General features: G+C 48.6%; 1 protein-coding gene across 1 annotated transcript; it reads right to left on the bottom strand.

Annotated features, from left to right (window-relative positions):
* Positions 1-1,212: 1,212 nt before the first annotated feature.
* Positions 1,213-21,017, bottom strand: PIGR (polymeric immunoglobulin receptor). Its single transcript, XM_084867005.1, has 11 exons — positions 20,887-21,017; positions 11,185-11,280; positions 9,985-10,326; positions 8,053-8,706; positions 6,491-6,829; positions 5,420-5,743; positions 4,336-4,534; positions 3,825-3,946; positions 3,062-3,193; positions 2,643-2,701; positions 1,213-1,596 (listed from the first exon to the last, which is right to left on the bottom strand). The coding sequence occupies exons 2-11, from the start codon at positions 11,225-11,227 to the stop codon at positions 1,501-1,503; spliced, it is 2,310 nt and encodes a 769-aa protein (XP_084723131.1). The 5' UTR covers positions 11,228-11,280; positions 20,887-21,017; the 3' UTR covers positions 1,213-1,500.
* Between the last annotated feature and the right edge of the window lie 1,910 nt (positions 21,018-22,927).

Raw genomic sequence — 22,927 nt, 5'->3', positions numbered from 1 at the left:
ATGCATGTTATGGGGTGCCTGAAAGTGGGATCCATGCAAACTGCTCTGAAAGCGTTGTCCTGGAAACAGAAGGTATGGGGGACAAATGCAGTCTAAGCCTCTTTGGTGGAAATCATGGTTTTTAATTATTAATTCAGTCACATTTTTCTTTGTTAGCAAGTGTCAGCTGGTTGAGGTGCAGAGCTCAGAGGGAGAAAGATCTTAAACTTTAGCTCTTTGGAGATCAGACCCTCCCTTGGCACCACAAAATACCCTCTTATCTTCCTCTTCCACTTGATGCTCTTCTAATATAGGGGCTGTGAGTGTTGGACCATTCTCTTATCCTCTTAGGTTCATGTGAGTGACAGAAAGGGAACCGGTTGTCTTCCCAGAGGTGGGGCTTGGAAATTTGCAATTTTGTCTTTCTCTACCCCTTCACTCCCTTCTGCTTGTTCTAGAATCCTGTTTTCATCAGGACAGCAGGGGCTCTTGTAGAGAGATCCCTGGCCAAGAAACAGGAGTCGCCAAATCATGTAACTCATTTGGTGCCCCTGAGCAAACCTCTTCAATTTTCTACCCTGTAAGAATGTGTATTTAAGATTCTTTGTATATATGCCCATGTTACATGATCTCTAAAGCCTCAGAACTCCAGACATTTTCTGATTTCTCCCAATGTGGACAGAGAGGAGAGTAGACCTGATGAGGATTTCAGGTCGTAGTGAGTACAACACACCGAGAGGAGCTGTGGCCTCCAAGGACTCAGTGATGTTTACACAAAGGCTGCAGGCTGGGTGTGCAGTATCCTTGTTCATTCCACTAGATGCCTGGGTTCTGGTGAGGATTAACATATATGTGTGGTTGGTTTTTTTTTTTAATTTTTATTGATTGATCGATTTGAGAGAGAGAGAGAAACGTGGATTTATTGTTCCACTTATTTATGTATTCATTGATTGCATCTTATATGTGTCCTGTCCAGGGATGGAACCTGCAATCTTGGAACCTCCTCTTCCTAATGTTATATCAGAATGATGCTCTAACCAACTGAGCTACCTGGCCAGAGTTCATATATGTATTTTCAATGAAGGAAAGAAGAAGAGAGGATGGATGAGAGGGAGGGAATAAGAGATGGCGGGATGGAGTGAAGAGGAGAATCCCATTGACATTCCATATTAAGGGTACAGAGAAGCCCTGAATGGCCTTCTTTTCCAAAATTACCTCCCACTCATCCTGAGCTTTTTTATTTATTTATTTTGAGGAGGCCTTTATTAAAATTTCGTTCTCCTTCCACACCTTAGTTGTCTCATTAGAAAGAAGTTCCCTCAGGCAGGGACTCCTCGGATCATCTCACCCCCAACACGAACAATGAAGCCAGGATTGGATGCCACTGAAGAAGGACTAGGTAGAAAAAGCCTAGGTGGGGTTGCATGCAGGCAGTGAGCCCCCCAGAGCTGAGGGCCCTAAGGATTAACATGATTCTGAAGGTGATTGTCAAAGGTGGAAGGAGGAGGCAGGGCGCTTGGCCTAGGCTTCGCTGGGGCCATCTTGGACATTGGTCGACATGTTGTTGGCCTGGAGCAGGAAGGCAGTGTGGGCCATGTCAGCTTCCTCCTTGGAGGACTGCGGGGAAACAGGAGAGGAGTCAGTGTTTGGAGCATTCGCTCAGTGAGTGGGGTTGGAAGGGAGAGGATATAGTAAATATCCTGAATTTATGATCCTGGCACCAGCAACCCAACCCTGTGTTGACTCCCTGTTCTTACGCCAGCCCCCATGCTTACCAACAAGGGCTAATCTAGAGAAATGGAAAGTCACAGCTTCTAAAAATATCTCCCTCTGGTCTCACTACCTCCTTCTGACACATGGAGTGGAACCCTCTGCTGCCTGGGTCTGTCCCCGGAAGCTCTACCCACACAGTTCATGAGGGCATGGGGTCTAGGCGGGCACCAGCCACATTGGTTGAGTGGTTCAGGCTTCCTCCACCAGCCCAGGGACACGGCACAAGGCTGGAGGGGAGGGCTGTCTCCAGGACTAACTTGTCCCCCTAATTGATCCAAATGCTGGGGTTGGCTTCTGTGAGGGAGAGCAGACCTGATAAACGCTATCACCTCAGGATAGGGAGGCCGAGGGGAGGGTCATAGTAACCCAAAGGCAGGAGTCACCTCTGATAGGATTTCAAGTGAAGTAACACTTGGTTGGGGTGGAGAGGGATATCTAAAAACTATCAAATTGCCCACCAGCCTCAAAGGTTTTCCAGGCCCAGGCAAAAGGCCTGTCATGAGCAAACTCTCAAGGGAGGGTGGGTGACATGAAGTCCATGGGCCCCCAGCCCAGGAGGAGAACCTTTGACATTTGACCTTCCTTTGACAATCACCAACCTTTGACATTTGACCTTCCCACCATAGGGCCAAACTTCATGCACTTGCCTTCCTCCTCCCCAGCCTCCCTCCCTCCTGTGTGTTTTCAGCCTATAAGCATAGCCCATCTCCTATCTCTGCCCAGTGCCACACCAGTAAAATGCATCTCAGCCTCAGACATTTCTCCTGAACTCTGCTATTCCACCTTCCCTGCTCTGACACAGCCCCGCGTTGAGGTAGTTTTTCCTAATGTCTAACTGCAGTCCCTCATGCTGTATTTTCTTGTCACTCCTTCCCCTTCCTCTTTCTTACCCTCTTGGCCTTCTTGGGCTCTTCAGTCTCCACAGTGTCCTCGGTGGTGGCCGGGAACTCTGTGTGAAGAGAAGGGGGTGAATTAACCCGCACCAGCCTCCTATTCCCACCCCACATAGAGTCAGCTCTAATGCTTAAAAAAAAAAAAAAAATGTTTTCATTGATTTTTAGAGAAAGAGAAAGGGAGAGGGAGAGGTAGAAACATTGATGGTAAGAGAGAATCATTGACTGGCTGTCTCCTGCACTCCCCACACCAGGGACTGAGCCTGCCACCGGGCATGTGCCCTGACCAGGAATCAAACCAGTGACCTCCTGGTGCATGGGTCTATGCTCAACCACTGAACCACACTGGCCGGGCAGAGTCAGCTCTAATTCTTGCTCTCCCAGGAGTCAGGCATCCTCTTGAGTGAGTGACATACCATCTTCTCCTCCAAGAGACGTCTCGTGGGTGATGGTAGAGGCTCCCATGTTGTCATTGGCTCCAAAATCCCTGGAGTTCTCCAAGTCTGTCATGCTGAAGTCTGTCCTGTAGCTTCCAATTGAAACGCGATCTGTCCGGGGAAAGAGGAGTTGGTGTAGGGATGGGGCTGAGAGCAGGACATGCTGCTTTTCTCAGAGGGAGCCCCCAGGACAGCTTGGAGTGGGGGGCAGGGTCTCTGGCTGCTCATCTCTATGACCCAAAGCAGACTGGGAGTGTTCTGAGTCCCCTCCCCAGTCTCTGTTCATGAATAATCAAGACTTACTAATCCCTGGTCTGTTTGTCACTCTGAGACCTTTCTGTGCACAGCACCTCGTGTTGTCCTCTCATCAGCCCTTTGAGGTGGATGCTGATTCCTGTCCTGAATGTGAGGTGTGAAATGGGACATCCAAAGCCACACATGCAATCGGTTCTCAAATTAGGCTGGAAGTGCAGGTACCCAGCACCCTACTGTCCTCTTTAGCGGCTCTGCCTCTGAACTTGGACCTGAGCCGTCGGGGTGGCCTTCCAGAGACAGCATTTGGACAGCAGCACTTCATGTAAGTTTGGGGCACCTGTGTGTTTATCTTTCCCCACCCTGCTTTCCCAAAACCTTTTCTTGAGTTTATGAAAGAGCAGAAAACATAGCAGCCCTCCCTCTCCCCCCCTACCCCCTGCCCCGCAAGGGTTTGAAGGTGGGGGGCAGGGAGCATCCCAGGACTCACCAACGTTCCTCCTATGCCGGGCTCTAACCACAGCCACCGCCACAGCCCCCACGGCTAGCACCAGGGCCAGGGGCACCAGCGTGGAGACCAGCACTGTGGAGCTTCCTCCTTGTCCCGCAGAGCTGGAAGAGAGATTGAGTGCATTAGTCATGGAAAAGGAGACCTGGGTTCCCATGGTGTGCTGGCTTTGGCTAGTTCTTCCTCTCAGGTTGATCCAGTCCCTCCTCCAGATAGAACCCTCTAGCTCCATTTTGCTCAGACATGGCGAAGGCAAGGACTGGTCCTTCTCTGCATCCCGGGCCTGGGAAATCGACCTGGATGGTAAACACTGCCCCAGCTCCTGGAGAAGGGCTGAGAGTACCAACAGCCTCTCCCAAGCACCACAGTGGCAGTGAGGGCTGCCCCTCGACCAGGAAGCGGACAGGCTCTCATGCTCAGACCTGGGGGCCCAGCCCCAAGTCCTTGTCCTCTGAGATGCTCTCTGAGTGGGGAACCCCTAATCCTTCCTCACCTGCCAGCGTCTGCAGATGCTTTGCTCCTGTCCTCTGGGTCTCCATTATCCTTCACCAGTTTGTCCTCTGCAAAAAGGCTGGGATCTCGAGCGACTTTGTTCTCGACCTCCTTAAGACGTGGCTCTATCACCTGGACAGGTGGCTCAATCACCTCATTGCCAGGAGCCTCCGCGTTCACTTGGCTGACATCTTGGGATGCTGGAGAGAGCAGAATGGGGGTGAATTGTGGCTCTTTCTCTACGTTTTCACTTCTGAGGCTAGGGACTCTGAGGAGTGGGACTTTATTGTGACTCATGGGGTCAGAGTGAGATTTCAGAGCTGTTAGGGTAGGGACCAGGATGACATTAGACGTGGAGGAGTGATGGTCTCTTGTTTGTCACAAATGACCTCTGCCCCATTAACACCAAGTTTATTTATCTACAAGGCTTCGAATCATAGATCCAACTGTGCATAAGAGCTGACCCACCCATCATTTGAGGACAAGGAGATTTTTCACAGCTTTAAAAACCTTCCCAAGGCCTCCTGACTTGGGAAGTAGGGCTGGGTGCGATAGTGCTGCCCCCTGGTGGGAGCATGGCGCTTGGCTCCTCAGTGAGGCAGAACAGTAGGCCCCAGACAATTGCATTTCTAGAGGGACTGAAAGTACCCGCATTAGGGATAAAACATTTCAGGTGACATTTAAGACAGAGGTGTGAAAGGCAAGCTTACTAGAAGAGGTTGCCTTAACTTTCTTTGTCAGACTGTGCAGGAGAAGGCGTCTTGCTGTCTATAGAGACCCGGCTTTGGCAGAGCGCATTGCATATGACAATGACTTGGAAATTTCTACACGAAAAGGAAGATCTCTTTTCAAATGGCCCAACAGGGCAACTATGAGATTTGTCTCGAAGCTGAGGTTACATGACAGGCCTGCTATTCTTTTCTTGCTTTGTGTGTTTATTTGGGAGGCCCTTTTTGGAGGGCTGAGACTATGTGGGGGTTACACTTCTTCTATCCCAGCCTCTTGGAGCCAAACCTGGGCCCCCACGTGGCAGGAGCCTTTCTCTGCGGACCAGGGGGAAGCAGGCCTTGGCCTTGAAGACTCACTTTTCGACTTCGCCTTGACCTCCACGTAGACAGCCACGGTGTCTCCGAATCGGGGCCCATCCTTCACCCCACACCAGTACCAGCCCTCATCATTCTTGGTGGGTTGGTTCAGGATCAGGGAGGTGAGCTGGTTGTTCTGGTCGCAGTTCACAGAGGCCTGCCTGGAGGCCTCGTTTTGGCTGGGCAGGACCTTGCAACCTTTGCTGCTCCACTTGCACCAGTATTTCTCGTAGGAGAAGAACTTGCATGGCGAGTGGCAGGGCACCGTGAGAGTCTCTCCAATGAAAGCAACGGCTTTCTCAGGTGCCGTGAGGTTTGGCTCTCCTGGAGCAAGAAGGGAGGGAGAAATAGGCACAGAAATTGGCACCGGTGAGGCTGCTGCAAGGAAATGGCTGTGTGGGGACCTTGATCCACAGCTCATTTCCTTTTTGGACAGCATTATAAAGAATAGCATTGTAAGAAGTGTAATTATTATGCACCCAGGTAATAATTTTTAGGAGTGACCACCAGGGATCAATCTGTCTATCACAGAACAGAGAACCTTGCACTCTGGCTTCAGTTGGCTTTCCTTGTTCTTCTTTTCTGGACTCAATACAAAGGCCAGAGTCACTTCAGATAGGAAGTGCTATGTGGGGTAGTCTGGAGTGAAGGCCAAGTGCTGGGAAGGATGCTTGCTACAGGTATGAAAGCAAGACCTCTCCACAGCGGGCTCTCTCCTGAGGTCTGTCCTACCAGCATGGAGGTGGGTGAAGTAGAAGAAGTGGTAGGGGTGATGCTGTTGCTGATTGGAGGAGTCCTGGGCTGCCTCCCTTCCCTCTTGCCCAGTTCAGCTCTTTTCTTTTCTTTTCTTTTCTTTTTTTAAATCCTCACTTAAGGATATGTCTTTCTATTGATTTTAGAGAGAGAAGCAGGGAGAGAAAAGAAAAATATTGATAGGTTGCCTCCTAACTATATCCCAATCAGGGGTTGAACTGGCAATGTGGGTATGTGCTCTGACCAGGAATTGAACCCACCACCGTTTGGTGCATGGGCTGATGCTCCAATAAACTGAGCCACCCGACCAGGGCTTACCTTCCACAATCTTGAGCTCCACTGTGAACCACCAGCGAGTATCACCGGAGGTCAGACACCAGTAGAAGCCAGCATCCTTGGTGGTGAGCTGGTTGAGTATCACCGTGTAGGTGCCATTGCCTGGCTCTTCGGACAGGGCGAGCCTGCCCTCGTAGGGTTTGCTCTGGTCCTTAACCAGCCCCTCACTGCTCACCAGCTGTGGGCAGCCACTGTTTTGCTCATTCCAGCGACACCAGAACTTCCGGCTATTTTTATCCTTAGGGGGGTAGGGGCAGAGCATGGCCACAGAGCCTCCTACCACACCTTTCATCACAGAGACACTACGTGGCATCATCGTCTCTAGAGGGAAAGAAATGACATGGAAGAATGGCAACATGGTCCGAGCAGGCTCTTCCCTGGTCTCAGCCAGGGTGGGGACTGAGGTCCATACTAATGACCTCACCTACCCCAAAAAGTGAGACTTTCCTAATGTCACAGAGCCTGGAGCTGGAGTGCGCAACCAGACTCCTGCAACCTTCACCGCTAGTCCGGACATCTTGCTCCTTCCCCCACCTTGTTCTGAGCAGAGACTGGAATGAATTTAAAGAAAAACTATCAGCTCCTCTCTTTACCTTCTTACAAAATCTTCACCTGTAGAAATTTTTGTCTATTTATTAGCTTGTCCCACAATAATAGCCGGATGTATTTTTTCCCCAAATTAAGAAACTATATTTAGAACAGTGTGATTTAAAATACAAACTCTGTAGCCCAAGGGCCCTCCCAAAGAGAAGGACAGCCCTTCTCCAAGAAGTTTGTGTTGAGATCCTGGGTAACTGGAGTGGATGAGGAATGTGGTAAGGATCCCATGCAGGACAGAGAAATGATGCCCAGGGAATGTGAGCCCCTTAAAAGGCACAAGGGCAGTAAGTACTGGTTTGTTGTTTCTTCTGAGGGTAACTCCTTGCTGAGTACTCTGGGGTGAGAAGGAGCAGGGGTTTAAGCATTTCACCTCATTGATGGCTCGCCAAAGTAGAGCTTTTAGTAAGCCAGATCTTGCTGAATAACAATTAATCCTAAGAGATGTTGGAGAGGAAAATTTAGAGGCAGGGTGTTGCCTTCCTGGGAAAGCTTTGAGAGCAAGACAAGCCACTGATTCTATCATCTGAGTGTAAGGCATGAGGAGCTATTTGCGAAGGGTCAGGGAGAAGGGACAGATGACCCTGAAAATCCTTGGAAGCCACATTGTGTCCTCACTGTGGCTCTCTGAAGCTCAGACAATCTACAAGTCTTGCTTCAATCAGGAGCTTCACTCTCATTTCTATTAACCAGGAATAGCCATCAAAATGATGACATAGAACAACTAAAGGATAACACAAGGCAGAGGCTGTTTCCTAGCTGTCCTGGGCAGCTCCCCACATAGCATTCAGTTCAGGGCTTGTCCGTGAGCAGACAATGTTGACTGACAGATGAATAATGAATAGACTCACGAGAGTGAGCTAGGCTCTCAGCGTCCAGATCTCTTCCCTCTCCCACTTTCAAGTCTCACCTCCTCACCTCTTCCCTCTCCCCCTCTCAAGTCTCACCTTCATTAACGAAGAGTTGCCAAGCCTTCATGGGCAAGCCTTCCTGAGGCTCCCCATCAGAGTGGGCTCCACAGAAGTAGCTCCCTGCATCCTCTTTCCTCAGGCCAGTAATATGCACATTGAAGAAGCCCTGGTCCTTGAGAGTAATCAGGATCCTTCCCTCAAAGGCCTGAGCCCTCTTCCCCAGGGTGTTGATGACCACTTCACAGGTTTTATCTTTGCTCACCCGGCACAGAAATTTGGGCAGATTTTTCAACTCGGGGTCCAGGGCACAGTGAAAGGCCACTGAGCCCCCCATGTCTCCATAAAGTAGCTCAGGCTCAGGCTTCAGCACTTTGAGGTCAACATTGCTTTTATCACCTGTAGAATCATCCCCAGCCTGGCAGACATACTTCCCGGCATCGCTGAGTTTGAGTTGTTTGATGATGAAGTTGAACCACAGTTCGCTGGTGCCCTGAAGAGTGATAGAAACTCTGTTTCTGTACTCGGAGTCCTCATACCCACTGGTGTCGACGACTAGGACATAGTCCTCGCCTATCTTCTTGTACACAGACTTCTTCTGCATAGAATTCTCAGATGTGAAAGGGCAGGTGATGCTCACTGTACTGCCTGGGTCTGCTATATAAAAGTGAACGCCATTATGGAGCCCAGGACCTGCAGGATGAGGAGCAGAAGGTGAGTTGCGACTTCACTTTCTACTTGGTGTTCCCAGTGAAGGTCTGGGTGTGCCTGTCACCTTTACTGCTGTTTCCTCCATGAAGCACCCCCTTCTCCCTCAAGCTGGCATTCATCTTTCCATCTTCTGTGTTCTCCTTATACTTACATCTGTATCACACACATCCAATCTTGTGGTTAGTTAATTATGTTCCCCACAGACTGGAAGTGCCTCGAGGGCAGATGCTTTACACATGTTCTATTCCCATGCAGGACCTAGCATGATGCCTCTACACAGTCGGTGTCCAAATTAACGTGCATTAAAATGAGCAGAATGAATGCCAGTACAAGAGGGTAGATTTCAGTGTATTGTGAGAGAGTTTCTAAAATGTACAACAGTCTAAATGCAGAACGCACTTCTTTGTGAAGTAATGAGCTTCTGCCATTTAGTATTTGACCAGAGGCTGCATCCCCCATCGTCTCCAATGTTCTCCTCCATGTCCTATATAGGGTCCACTTAAGACCTCCTTAGCTCTTAAGACTCTGATTTTATGAATCTCCATGACCATCTGAATTGACTCTTTATTGAGTCCACAGATAGTACTAAGCATATCCCTAAACAGAAAAACATATCTCTGGGAATCCCTCCAAATTTCCTTCCTTAAGACCTTTCTATTTTAATTTCCTTTTATTATTTAAAATATCCTTGTCACAAAAACCTTTATTTTTTAAAAATTTTTCTCCATTAGAACGGGCTTGTTCAAAGGCCCGTCCCTTCAGAGCTCTGATCTTTGGAAAAGAACTGGCCATGTAATTTATGCTGAAAGTGTTGATAGACTAATGGGTCCTGGATAAAAATAAAATGCATTTTCAAAGAAGCCTTCTGGTGACCTGAGATCTTGATCTAAAGGGTGCACCAGTAGCAGGAATTTGAAGATCCCTGTACATCTCTCCCTGCATTTCCTACATCCCTCAGCTCATAGACCTCCTGTCCCACCTCACTAAACACTGGAGTTGTTCTCCTAATGCTCTTGGAAGCTAGGGCCTCAGTAAAACCCTAAAACGTAATAGGCCCCGAAGATCTAGAAAAGTCCATCTGCCACACCCAGATAGGTGCCATCTTTCTCATTCTCATGTTTTGTTACCAAAGGTGCTTGCCTCCAGAGGGAGGAGGACTCACTGGCTATCTTTCCCACTCATCACATTCTTCCTCCAGCCCTTCCATTGCACCTGCTATGATTCCCTTTCACTTTCCCACAGAAGCCCAAGGATCCTCACCTGGGATGACCTCCAGGTTCACATCAAAGAACAGGCCTTGGTTAACAATGCCTACACCACACTTGTAGTGCCCAGAGTCATCCTGGGTGAGATGGCCAATGTCTACCACGAACATGTTGCTCTCTGGGAAATCGGTGATGTTGGCTCTGCCCTCATAGTCCTTGGAGAAGTAGGTGTCCGAGATGAGGGTAGTGCAACGGCCCTTGGCTCCCTGCTTGCACCAGTACTTCCTGGAATGTCGGTTGACGGAGGTGGCTGGGTAGAAGCATTTGATGGACACTGAGCTGCCTTCTACTTTGCTCACCTCCTGGGGACCGAAGATGGGGCTCTTCAGGGAGACCACTGTGGGGACAGAGAACAGAGGCTTTCTGAGGCTGTGGGAGGTAAAACCTGCTGAAAGAATGCTGATAGCCCACCTGGAGGAGATGACATTTCCAACACATGGGCCTTCTGTGGATTATTTGCCTGTACTACAGCTAGACAATTGCTGCTGTTAGGTAAACAAAGGGATTAATCATTATTAAATTCTAATTCTAATTTATTAATGACAGTCATTCGAAGAGTAATGGAATGTAAACTTATTTAAAGACTAGAGGCCCGATGCATGAAATTTGTGCAAGAGTAGGCCTTCCTTCCCCTGGCTGCCAGCCCCGGCTTCCCTCTGGCACCTGGGATCCAGACTTCCCTTGTAGCCCTGGCTTCGTCCAGAAGGATATCCGGTCTAATTGGCATATTATGCTTTTATTATTATAGATTTCCTTTGGCTATTAAAAAACACACTTTTGTAGGGTGCTACACTTTTGCATTTACTGTCTGTTATTTTCTTATTTTCCTAAGAATACATTCTAGTTTATTTTTTTTTTTTCTAGATAAAAATATTGAGAGCCAGGAAGGATAAGTCATTTTTTTCCCCCAAACCTCATTCACCTCATAGAGTTGTTTGGTTCAACGTCTAGGTCTTTTTTTATATATATATATAATTCCCAGTGAAGAACAGACCACTGGCCTTGAAATGGGCAACTTCCATTTCTGTTCCTGATCCACAATCTATTTTCAGACGCGGACTTTTCCCTTCACCTGTGTGATCCCTTTTTGAGGGAATATACTTTGTGAGAGGGGCATCCTTGGGGATGGGCCTGATCTCAGTGTCCCCAGGGAACTGGATCCTGCAGGGAGTGGGCTGGGACCGGGGAGACGCACCTGGGAGGACAGCCAGCAGACAGGCAAAGAAGAAGAGCGTCATGGTTGGTGGCTCCCTCTGGGCTGTGGGGCCCAGGCCAATTTCTTGCTTGGATGCTGAAAGACAATGGCATGAGGGGATGAAGCTCTTATGCCTTCCAAGTCGGCACAACCTTAGAGTTCCTGTAACACCAGTTTGGTGCTGTATCCCCAGTAATGAACATAAATCCTATTGAAAGAATGAATGGCTCCCCCTTTCTCATTAGAACTCAAAGCCTTGTCACCTCACAGTACTTTTTGTTCCTCAAAAGTTATCATGTATATTTTTAGCTCCTCCACTCATGTGAGTTTCTTTGGGACAGGACACAAGTGCCATTTCTTCCGTATTTCCGCCTGGGCGGCATGGTCCCTCGCATGATCGGTAAGATCTCAGAAGCGCCTCACTGGATGGTTGGTTACTACCAATATGTGGCCCCATCTCTCCGTCTCAGCTGCCATCCTGGGAGGTGGAGGGGGCTGTCATAGTTTAAGGTGTGTTCACATGAGTAAACCAAGACTCACTGAGAAAGCTTAGACAGGATTAAAGTTTCAAATGTAACACTATAGGCATAACCACCATCGGTTGTTTTTCTTACATGTTCCTGGCATGGTGTGAAATAATGTAGGTATATTGTCTCATTGAAACTTGATATCAGCCCTTATGAGGTAGGAATTCTTATCCATATTTCACTTTGGAAGAAATGAAAGCTTAAAGATTAAGTGCTTTTCTCAAGGTCACACAAGGATCAAGCATGTGGGTGGGCAAGATTGGCGAGATTTGAATTCAGGTTTGCTGGACTCTCAAATGCAAGCTCTTAACCTCTCCCACTGCACCATAATATTATAATACCTCAAATACAGCACTGTGCTTATCCCGTGTGCTTACTCCTGTTATTTTATTTATTTATTTGTTTACTTACTTATTTATTTATTTAGGTTAATCCTCACCTGAAGATATTTTTCCATTGATTTTTAGAGAGAGTGGAAGGGAGAGGGAGAGACAGAGAGACACATTGATGTGAGAGAAATACATAGATTGATTGCCTCCTGACCAGGGCCAGAGAACCTGAAATCGAGGTATGTGCCCCTGACCAGAATCTAACCTGGGACGCGCCAGTCCGAGGACCGACACTATATCCACTGAGCCAAGCCGGCTAGGGCCTCATTTCTATTATTTTAGAGAACCCTCATTGCTCTAAAGCACGGTCCTTTACATTATTTCTCTGAAGTGTCATAACTTCCTTTTTAAATAAGAGAAAACAGATAGAATTATAGTCATTTTGTGCATAAGAAGATCAAGAGCTGCTGAATGATATGCCTATGAGAGATTTCCCAGAGACTTGGTTCTTGCTATCCTGCCTGGAGCGCCTGGGCAGATGGAAGTGATGGAGAATCCAAGACAAGGCCACTCAGAGGGTGCAGCGCCTGGGGACCTGGTTGAGTCTGTGGGCACAGCCCAGAGCTGGGAGAGGTGAGGGTCCCAGGGCCCAGTCTGACTGCAGCTGTTTTTCTCAGGACACATACTACAGCCCAGGGAGGAGAGGGCAATCCCTGCTTTCCCACAGACTCTGGAGGCTTTAAACTTCCCAATGAACTTGAAACCAAGAGTGTTGAAGGAGAGAAGCATATTAACTGAGCTTGGGCAATAATGCCCTCCACCCCCACCAAACACAAGGAAGTTCAAAGCACTAGGGAGTCAGGACGGCTCTCCCAGGCTCCCCTTACTGCCCAGCCCTTGCTGTCTCCCCCCACCCCCCCACCCCCTTTCCTCCCCACAGTGACTCCCTTCACTAGCCTGAGCCAAAGGCAATAGAGTTGTTTATCTTGGTTATTTCTTTTCCTTGGGGGAATTTCCCAGCAGGGCACCTTTTAATTTCCTTGTGTAGATAAAGGCACTCTGTTTCCTCTGTTTCTCGAGTTCTTTGGAGGAGGAAGGGGAGCAGGATAGGGGAGGTGGGGACAGATATGAGTGTCAGGTGGCAACTTGAGGCTCTTGATTCTGGTTAATTGTCCTGGACCTTTCACAGCAGGCCAATGATTAACTTCTGGAGTGGGGCCTTAGCCAAACGCAGCATCAGCCCCACCCTGGATGGGCTCAGGGGACGCTGGCTGGGGGACCACCTGTTTGAGCCACTGGAGTCCCTGTGAGGGAGGCTCCCAAGTGGGAGCAAGTGTCAGAAGGCTGAGAAGTCTGTGTCCTCTGGGACACATGGGATGGGCCGGCTGCAGAGTCCGGGGAAATCTGCCACCTGCCGTTTGCACTGGCCTTGGGCTCAGCGGCAAGTGGGAGGACACACTGCCGCTAGCTGTTTTAAGAGCCCACACCATCAGTGGCTCTCCATGGATCTGGTTCCTAATCTCCATGTAGATAAGCAAGCTTCATATTTCTGTGAGACTGAGGGAGTCTACCCATGGGCAGAGCTGGGGATGCAGCCCTCCTCGAATGGATCAAAGTGATTCGCCCTGAATTTCAGAGAGTCAGGTGCCAGGGTTTCCAACGGGCATCCCGATGTTCAGCCCAGGCTTCCCCTCATGTGTGGCATGTTTGGATGGCCGTGGGTGTCTGGGTTTGGGGAGGATACACTCGTGTACCCATTACTCTTTGCACAGCCATGGGCCAGAGATGCAAGCATCAGGGATGCACAATTCGAAGGGCAGATCTGGCAGAAGGTGGTCTTGGAGAGAAAACATAGTCTAGTCCTGTGGTCAGCAAACTGCGGCTCGCCAGCCACATGCGGCTCTCCAGCCGCAGTTTGCTGCTCTGTTGACTAACGAGTTTGCCAACCACTGTGTAAAGCACTACCCTTACCCAGAAGTTTTGACTTCAGGTTAAAGACATTAGTACATTATTAAAATGTTTTTTTAGCCGAGACCGGTTTGGCTCAATGGATAGAGCGTCGGCTTGGGGACTGGAGGGTCCTGGGTTCGATTCTGGTCAAGGGCATGTACCTTGGTTGCGGGCATATCCCCAGTAGGGGGTGTGCAAGAGGCAGCTGATCGATGACTCTCTCTCATCGATGTTTCTAACTCTCTATCTCTCTCCCTTCTTCTCTGTACAAAATCAATAAAATATATATTTTTTAAAATGCTTTTTTAAGTGTTTTTCCCTAAGGCAGTAGTCGGCAAACTCATTAGTCAACAGAGTGGCAAACCTCAGCACGCGAGCCACATATGGCTTGTAAGCTGCAGTTTGCCGACCACTGATCTAGTCCTAGGGGAGATGATGGAAGGGCAAGGGCACCCACACTCTCAGGAACAGGAAAGCTTTGCCCAGAGCTAAACTAGAAGCACAATTTCCCTGCTAACAGCTGAAGAAACTTGGGCTTAGAGAGTTATTAGGGATCTCTTCCTCGTGAAATCAGACTTTCTCCCCAGCCTTTGAGATTCAGGTCTCATGGAGGTCCCAGTTCCATGGGGTCTGGAGTTGGATTTAAGGGATTTGGGTAAAGGAGGAAAGAAAGAACATAACCTTTATTGGGTACCTCCTATACACCTGCGTTTCTAGCTTCTGTTCTATATGGCTTCATCCGTCTTCACAACAACACAAGAGGCAGATACTATTATCTTCATGTTGAAGATGGAAAAACCAAGGGTTAGAGAGATTCTTGGCCCCAAGACCCATAGCAGAATTGGATCACTAACGTGTTATCACTCTTTGCATGAGCAGAGGGACCTGTTCTTTTGGGATATACATAGGCTAGTACAGTGATCAGCAAACTCTTTAGTCAACAGAGCCAAATATCAACAGTAAAATGACTGAAATGTCTTTGGAGAGTCACATTTCTTAAACTTAAACTTCTTTTAATACCACTTCTTCAAAATAGACTCTCCCAGGCCATGGTATTTTGTGCAAAAGCCACAGTTTGTGGACCACTGAGTTAGAATGATTGATTTTTTCAAAATATATTTTTATTGATTTCAGAGACTAAGGGAGACATAGAAACATCAATGATGAGAGAGAATCACTGATCGGCTACCTCCTGCATGCCTCCCATTGGGAATCAAACCCACAACCAAGACATGTGCTTGACTGGGAATCGAATGGTGACCTCCTGGTTCATAGGTCAACACTCAACCACTGAGCCACACTGTCCGGGCAGAATGACTGATCTTCAGCTCCAAACCTTTGTCCATCCAATGTTAAGTTTCCTCCCTTTTCGGAGGAAGAGGCATCTCCTGGTCAGGTCCTGGCTGGGCCGTTGCTGAACTACCTGGCATTTAGCAACTCTGGGCTCTTCAGTTGTTTGGTATACAGCAGAGGGCCCAGGGAGCCCTCTCAGGGGCTTTCCAGGCACTCTGGTGCAAGGCCCTCTGGGGATGGAGAGATTGGTATTTCAGAGGGGCTTCAGAGGTGACAGAGCATGCTCTGTGGGGACTTAAAGCCAAGTGGCAGTTGCTGACAACTCCTTGTGAATGTGAACTTGGAGGAGCAGGAAGCTTGGAGCTCAGAGAAGTGAAGAGAGCTGGCCTGGCTAGAGAGGGGGATTTCCTTGGCCTGTACTGAACAACCTCTTCCCCTATATCCCCTACTCCTGAGTCTCATCTCTCATGGGTTCAGAGGTCAAGTACAGGCTAGACTGAGCCCGGAAACCACAGCACCACTAGGGAGGGAGAGCAATCTGCATGGGTTGGAAGGGCTTGTGATGACAGGTGGGAGTTTAGGAGAATTCATCTGGTGTATGGAAGCCCTGGAGTGCGGCAGAGTCTCCAAGTAAAGGCGATGTCGAGGGAAAGGAATTTGAGCGCCGGAGGGCAGGTAGATGGAGAAAGACTATCCGAGGGGTTTGAAGAAAGTATGAGCTAGAACGATTTAAGACTTTCTGGTCCTTTCCCTGTCTAAGTGGCCTACTATCAATGGGAGACTAAAGCAGAAGTTAAGCACTTGAAATACCAGCTTCATGAAGCTCTGGAAATAAGCCTTTCAACAAAGACTTAGAACCCTTGTTTATGGCTCCATCCCATTATCTCATCCACTGTACCCGAGAGCAGCTCCTTGAAGGCAGGGGCCAACTAGATGAATTTCTTCACCCTCGGAGGGCCTTGCACTAGAGCACATGTGTCAAACACAAGGCCCGCGGGCCAAATCCAGCCCGCCAGGCCTTGCAATGTGGCCCGCACCGCGCTGTCATCACTGCACTCCACTGTCAGTTTATGACATTGTCAGTTTATGACTGTTCAGTAAACCATTCGGCCCGCGATTTAGGCTGGATTTTAGATTTTGGCCCCTTCTCTGATTGAGTTCGACACCCCTACACTAGAGTGCCTGGCAAGGACCAGCTGAACAGCAAAGGTCGATGGGATTGGGAATATTATCGGATATAGTAATAATTAATGTCGTTTTTAAACATTCGTTTAAAATCTTGCTTGGCGTTGACTTGTATTGACATAACCTTCAAACATGTGGTATCTACAGAATGTGTGAAGTGCAATTAACAAGTTTTGCTTGAAAAAGTTTGTGTTTGGTTTGGTTTTTGTTGCAAAACTAGGGCTAAGAAGATGGCGGATGAAGAGCATATTCGGCACTGCATGCTTTACGAGTTCCAATTAGGAAGAAAAGCAAGTGAGGCTGCAAAAAACATCTGTAGTGCTCTTGGTCAAGATGCAGTTAGCGCCAGAAAATGCCAGCATTGGTTTGAGAAATTTCGCGAGGGAAATTTTTCGTTAGATGACAAGAGTGGTCGAGGCCGTGTGTCCAATTTTGATCAAGAAGCTCTTCAAGCTCTTTTGGTGCAAAATCCTCAAATTACCCAACAAGAGCTTGCGACAACTTTAAATTGTTCACAAAAAACAATTTCCAATCAATTGCGTGCACTTGGCAAAGTCCAAAAGTTTGGAAAATGGGTTCCTCATGAGTTGACCGACAACAACCGTAATCAAAGAGTCACAATTTGCAGTTTGCTCCTCTCTCGTCAAAACCGTTTGCCGTTTTTAGAGCAAATTGTTACCGGAGATGAAAAATGGGTGCTGTATGTTAATTTGAAAAGGCGGCCTCAATGGTTGGACAAAAATGAGGCTCCGCAGCCCACGCCAAAACCTGACTTGCATGCGAAAAAAGTGATGTTGTGTGTTTGGTGGAATTTTAAAGGAATTCTTCATTATGAACTTTTACCATCTAACCAAACCATTACAAGTGCAGTGTATAGTGCCCAATTGGAAAGGTTAGCCCAAGCTTTAAGAGAAAAAGAACCCGCGCTGATTAATCGGAAGGGCGTAATTCTTCACCACGATAACGCACGACCGCATACTGCAAGAATCACTGCTGAAAAACTGCGCCAGTTGGAATGGGAAGTTCTCCCTCAACCTGCATATTCTCCTGATATTGCCCCTTCCGATTAGCATTTGTTTCGTTCTTTGCAAAACTTCCTTCTTGGAAAAAAATTTAATAATGAAGAATGCCTCAAAAATGCATTGACAGATTTTTTTGCATCAAAATCACAAGAATTTTACAACAGAGGGATTAAAATGCTTCCTGAGCGTTGGGCACAAGTAGTAGAAAACAACGGCAACTATATTGTTGATTAAATTTTGTTGTATTGTTTAAATAAATTCGATTTAAAAAAGTATTAGAAAACGACATTAATTATTACTAGTCCTAATACATCCTTTTCGCTCCTCTTTGAGAAAGAAAATGTCAGAATTTCTCTCACTTTGCCACATGCCTTCTTGGTTCTGGGCACTAAAGAGACAGTAGCATGAAGAAGAGCCTGGTGGATGGAGGACAACCCAGAGGCCAGAGTCCTGCTCTGCCACAGGCGACAGAAGACCCGTACCACTGTGCTCAACTCCCTCAGAGCCCCCGACTCTTCTAGATTGAAGGGCCACTGTGGGATGGGGAAACAGGGAGGGGGAGAGTGTGACAATATAATGGGGGCACTTTAAATAGTATAAAGTTATCAAAACCGGTTTGGTTCAGTGGATAGTGTCAGCCTGCAGACTGAAGTGTCCCAGGTGTGATTCTGGTCAGGGGCATGTACCTTGGTTGCAGGCACATCCCCAGTACAGGGTGTGCAAGAGGCAGCTGATCAATGTTTCTCTATCATCGATGTTTCTAACTCTCTATCCCTCTCTCTTACTCTCTGTAAAAAAATCAATAAAATATATTAAAAATATTATAAAGTTCTCTTCAGCTGTAAGAGATTGCAATTACTCAAGCACAGGAGAACTGGGATGCGTGCACTTGACTTTCATGGTTGTTGTGCACTTGGAGAGCGGCACGGAGCATGGGCTCATCAGCTTGGCTCCTTAGGGGCTGCATGATTTGAGGGTAGGGTATTTAAATTATTTGAGCCTCCGTCCTCATCTGTAAACTGGGAATCATTATATTGAGTACAGAGTTGCTGTAGGGATGAAATGGAACAACATATGTAAAGTCTGGTATGGTGTCAGAATTTAAAAAGTGATAGTTTCTTTTCCATCTCCTCTCTAAAATCAACACAGTCTTCTCTTATTCTCATCTTAGAATGAGAAGAGAATTCTATTTACTGAGCATCTTTTGAAGATGGTGTGTGTGTGTGTGTGTGTGTGTGTGTGTGTGTGTGTTGCTCAGATTGGACCAGCATGGCCTGCAAGAGGAGACACGTGTTATGTATGAGGATAGAAATGGGGGACAGTATTTATAGTTAGCACACACTGGATAATTTCCTAGGGCTTTACATGTATAAACTCATTTAACCTTTTCAGACACCCTACGAGGTAGAACTAAACCAGCAAACTCATTTCGCAGAGGCAAAGAGAAATTATACCCTTGCCCAGCTGGTAAGTAACTGCGATGGGATTCAAATGCAGACACTCTGGGTTGAGAGTACAAGCCCTCTGTCACTGAGCTATACTGCAGGGCCTTGGAGTTGAGGAGAAACAGTTGGGAGGAGGAAATCCAATCATAGAAAAGTTAGTTCCGTTCTCTGCCCTCCACCTTCCACAGAAGACTTAGTTCCAGCGAAGGGACACCTGGACCCAGAGGTAGGTGCCCACAAGACGGTTCTTCCTGGAAATCATAAAGGCTGCTATTGATTGCGCACCTACCATGTGTCGGGCATGTTAGGGTTGTTTCCTGTAACCAGACACTTGCCTCCAAAGCCTCTCCACCATGTCCTAATGTGTCAAGGCCACCGCCTTGGCGACCGTGGCCTCAGCCCACTCAGGAAGGGCGAGACACAGATGTGGGGAGTCTCTGCTGAGCACGTGCATGGGTCATGCTACTTTTCAAAAATTGGTTATTTCGTTTCTCAGGTGTGTCAAAATGTCCCCATGACCACATCAAATGACTGGGCCAAAACGTCATCGCTCATACATGTGGGTGACCTGACACCACTCGCACTAGCTCACGGAGTCTTAGTTTCCTGACTGTAAAGTGTGATCACGACACCTACCCTGCCTACCTCCGGGGTTTGGTTCAGGTGGGAATGAGATTAGAGCAGGGAGTGTAGGTGGGTTTGCTACGTGGAAGTTGCTGCTGTCGCTCTCTTTTTAAAACAAAGCCGCCACCATCTAGGGATGCCCAGGGACAGGCAATGACCATGGGGCTAGATGCTCTCCTGACTCCTGGTCCATGGCTCTTTCTGCTGCAGCCCCACAGCCAGGCCAGAAGGAGGCAAGCAGAGTGCACAGCTGCTCTGGGCAGGCCAGACAGCGGCCTTCTAACCTATCCCAGGAATCCGCGCCTCGCCTCTCCAGATGTTAAGGAGCCTGTAATTTCCCTCACGAGGGGGAGAGGGACAGCAAAGGCTGTGTCTAAAACAGAGCCAGCAGCTCAGGCGACCCCAGGCCCGAGACAGTTGTAGGAAGGAAACTGGGGCGGCGAGGATGGAGCTTGTGCTAGAGGAGCAGGGCTGGCTTGGGGACATTTGGGGACCCTGTCAGAATGGAGGAGAGCATGGAGGAGAGGGCTATGTCTACAGAGCCAGGTGTAGCATCAGGACGTCAGAATGCTGACTGTCCCGGGGTGCCAGTTCTGTCCACCTTACTCGCTCACCCTGGAAGGATCTCATTTTCCCCACCTTAACAAGGGCATCACATCATGGAGCAAAGCTGGGTTGAAATTAGGCTCTCAGAGCTTCCTCAAAGCCCAGGAAAAGGGGCTGCACGAGCCCTCACCCGGAAGGTGGAGGAGGAGAAAGCGTCAAAGGCTAGCAGGGTCGCTGCTATGTGCCGGGCACTTTATATGCGTTATCTCACCCAGGTCTGTCTGATGCTCACAAGTCCTTGAGTAACCGAACTAAATCAGAAAACACCCAACAGTTGTTACTTTTGCTCAGGAGTTTTCAAAGCAGTTTCACACATATTCAAACCTCACATCTCAACCTCACATCAACCCTAAGTGAGAGGAGTTATTTTTATCCACTTTGTACAGAGGAAGCCTCTAAGGCTCAGAGAGCAATCAGGGGACTTGCCTAAGGCCACACATCGCACCTGTGGAGGGGTTAGTACGGAATTCAGAGCATAGCGACATGTGCTGACCACAGACGTCCCTCTTCCCACCTGCTAAAATTCCCCAGACAAGAGGTGGGGGCTTCCACACACGTGCATCCTTACCCATCTCTCTGGGATCTGTACCTCTACTCAGCGAACATGCTCAGTCCTCCTCCTCTGGCACCGGGAGGCTGAGAGCTGTGAATGTAGGGAGTTGCCCGAGCCACCATCCCAGACCCTTCCAGTTGGTATCCCATCTGGGGTTCCCACACTTACCTTTAGATACTTCCTTCTCTCCCGTCGAGTCCGTTTCAGGGGAACAGCCTGCTGCCTAGTCCACAACCCTTGCCTTCCTAGGAGTTGCCAACAGGACACTGGATGCTGCTGCCAAAACTGAAACTATGCACAGTGCTTGGCCCACACCTGGGTTCTTAAAGGGACACTCTCCCACAGGCATGGCGGCCAGCCAGGGCCACGTGACTCCCACAGATCATTGCTTTCCTTCCCCTTCAGCTTTCTGGGCTGCTTCCACTGCTTCTTTTTGACCTTGGGGAGACTGTTACTTGGGAAACCCCACATCATTGCAGCTATAGGATTTGAGAGCGTGAAGAGCCCTTCGGCTACTTTCTAGCTGCGAGACCCCAGGCACGTCACCTTCATATTTCTTTTCAAGTGGAAAATAGGGATGGGAACACCAAACCTGAAGGTTGAGGGTATAATCGGATGCTGGATGTAAAACACCAGGCCCATGCCATGGTATGATATCGATATGCATTGGATGGGGCACAGGTGGCAGGGGGTCTCAGCTCCCACTTGGGAACACTGCCCCCCAATCCCGAGGACACAGCCTGGATTGAGCACACTCTACACATCTTCTGTGGAGGCTGCTGACCAGCGCCAATGCTCCCAGGATCTAGGGGACTGAGGATCTTCTCTTTCCATTCCTAGATTAATGAAGATGCTGTCTGCCACCGGGGTCTCCTGAAATGGTGAACCTCCGAGTCTTTTCAAGACCTGGGCTCCCGGCCACATCAAAGGAGGTGCCGATCTGTGAGCTGGAGCAGAGAACCCCTTCTCCACCTCGGCCAGTCCCTCGTGGCCTTCTGGTCATGACCTGGTCAAGACTCCCAGGTGTTCCCCAAGTGATCTTGGCAGTCCTGGGTCTCACATGCCCCCTCCCCAACACACAGACACATGCCCCCCACCCCCACTCCACCCCCACAGAATCCTGCCCCTTCCTCCCTGTGCAGACTGGCCCGCGCTCTCCCTCCGAGGTCCTGTGGGCCAAGACTAGAAGGGGAAGGAGGAAAGGAGAAACAGGCCCGGAAAGCACAGGGCGGTCAGAGACTGGGGGCTTATTTTAGCTCGCCATCACTCACAGGTGGGAACCCTACCATCATGAATTCAGATGGCAAGTAACGAAACCGCATTTTCTATTATGGAGCTTAATTTCCGACCCTAAACGCACAGTTGGACTAATGTAAGACATCAATGGCCTAGTCACTTCCAAGCAAACTGGGTCCAGTTCAACGGTATCTCAGTCACTTCATTCCCAATTTAAAACTCGCTCTCATTCTAGATTTTCTTTCCCATTTGTCTCCTTCTCTCCTCTGGGACTTACATTAAGTCTGAGGTAAGTGGGCCCACTGAATACTGGGACAGAAACCAGGTGAGTGAAGAGGGGAGGACGGAGAGGGAAAGCAAGGAAGCCCATCCATGAAACAGTTGCTTCTTATACTATTTCCGGTCCCCAGACCTTCTTCCATGTGCTCATACCCTGTGATGGTGATGTTTCCTAGATCATAACCCAGGGTTTGTTTTCAAGAGTCCCCAAAACTATCTTAGCAGGCCATGTCATTCACATATGCATGTGCACACACGTGTGTGCATGCACACATGCACAGATACTCATACACACACACATAAAAGCATGTGCATGTGCATGTGCCCACACACACACATGCACAGATATACACACACACGCTCCTGAAGCCCTCCTGCTCTATGGCCCCGCTTAGGGAAAGGGAAAATGAGAAGTAGAGCCCAGGTAAGAACCAGGAAGTCAAAACCCTGCATCTTATTTTGGGCTCAGCCACATGCTGTGGTGTGATTGGAGTCCCCCAGCTTCCCCTCTCTCACTGTGGTTTCCCCATCTGGGACTCGGAGCCCCTAAAAGTAACCCCTGCATCCCATTCCTTGGGGAGGAGGGACTGGCCGAGAGGGCCTGATTGCCCAGCTCAATATTAAGTTTGGTAACAGCAGTCATTACAGCCTCCAAAACGTACTTCATGTGCTTAAACTCTCCCTTCTCTTTTAA

This window comes from Pipistrellus hanaki (assembly GCF_964339955.1).
Source record: "Pipistrellus hanaki genome assembly, chromosome: 18".
Lineage (NCBI taxonomy): Eukaryota > Metazoa > Chordata > Mammalia > Chiroptera > Vespertilionidae > Pipistrellus > Pipistrellus hanaki.
The sequence above is the reverse complement of the archived record's forward strand: the minus strand, read 5'-3'. Positions and strand labels throughout refer to the sequence as shown.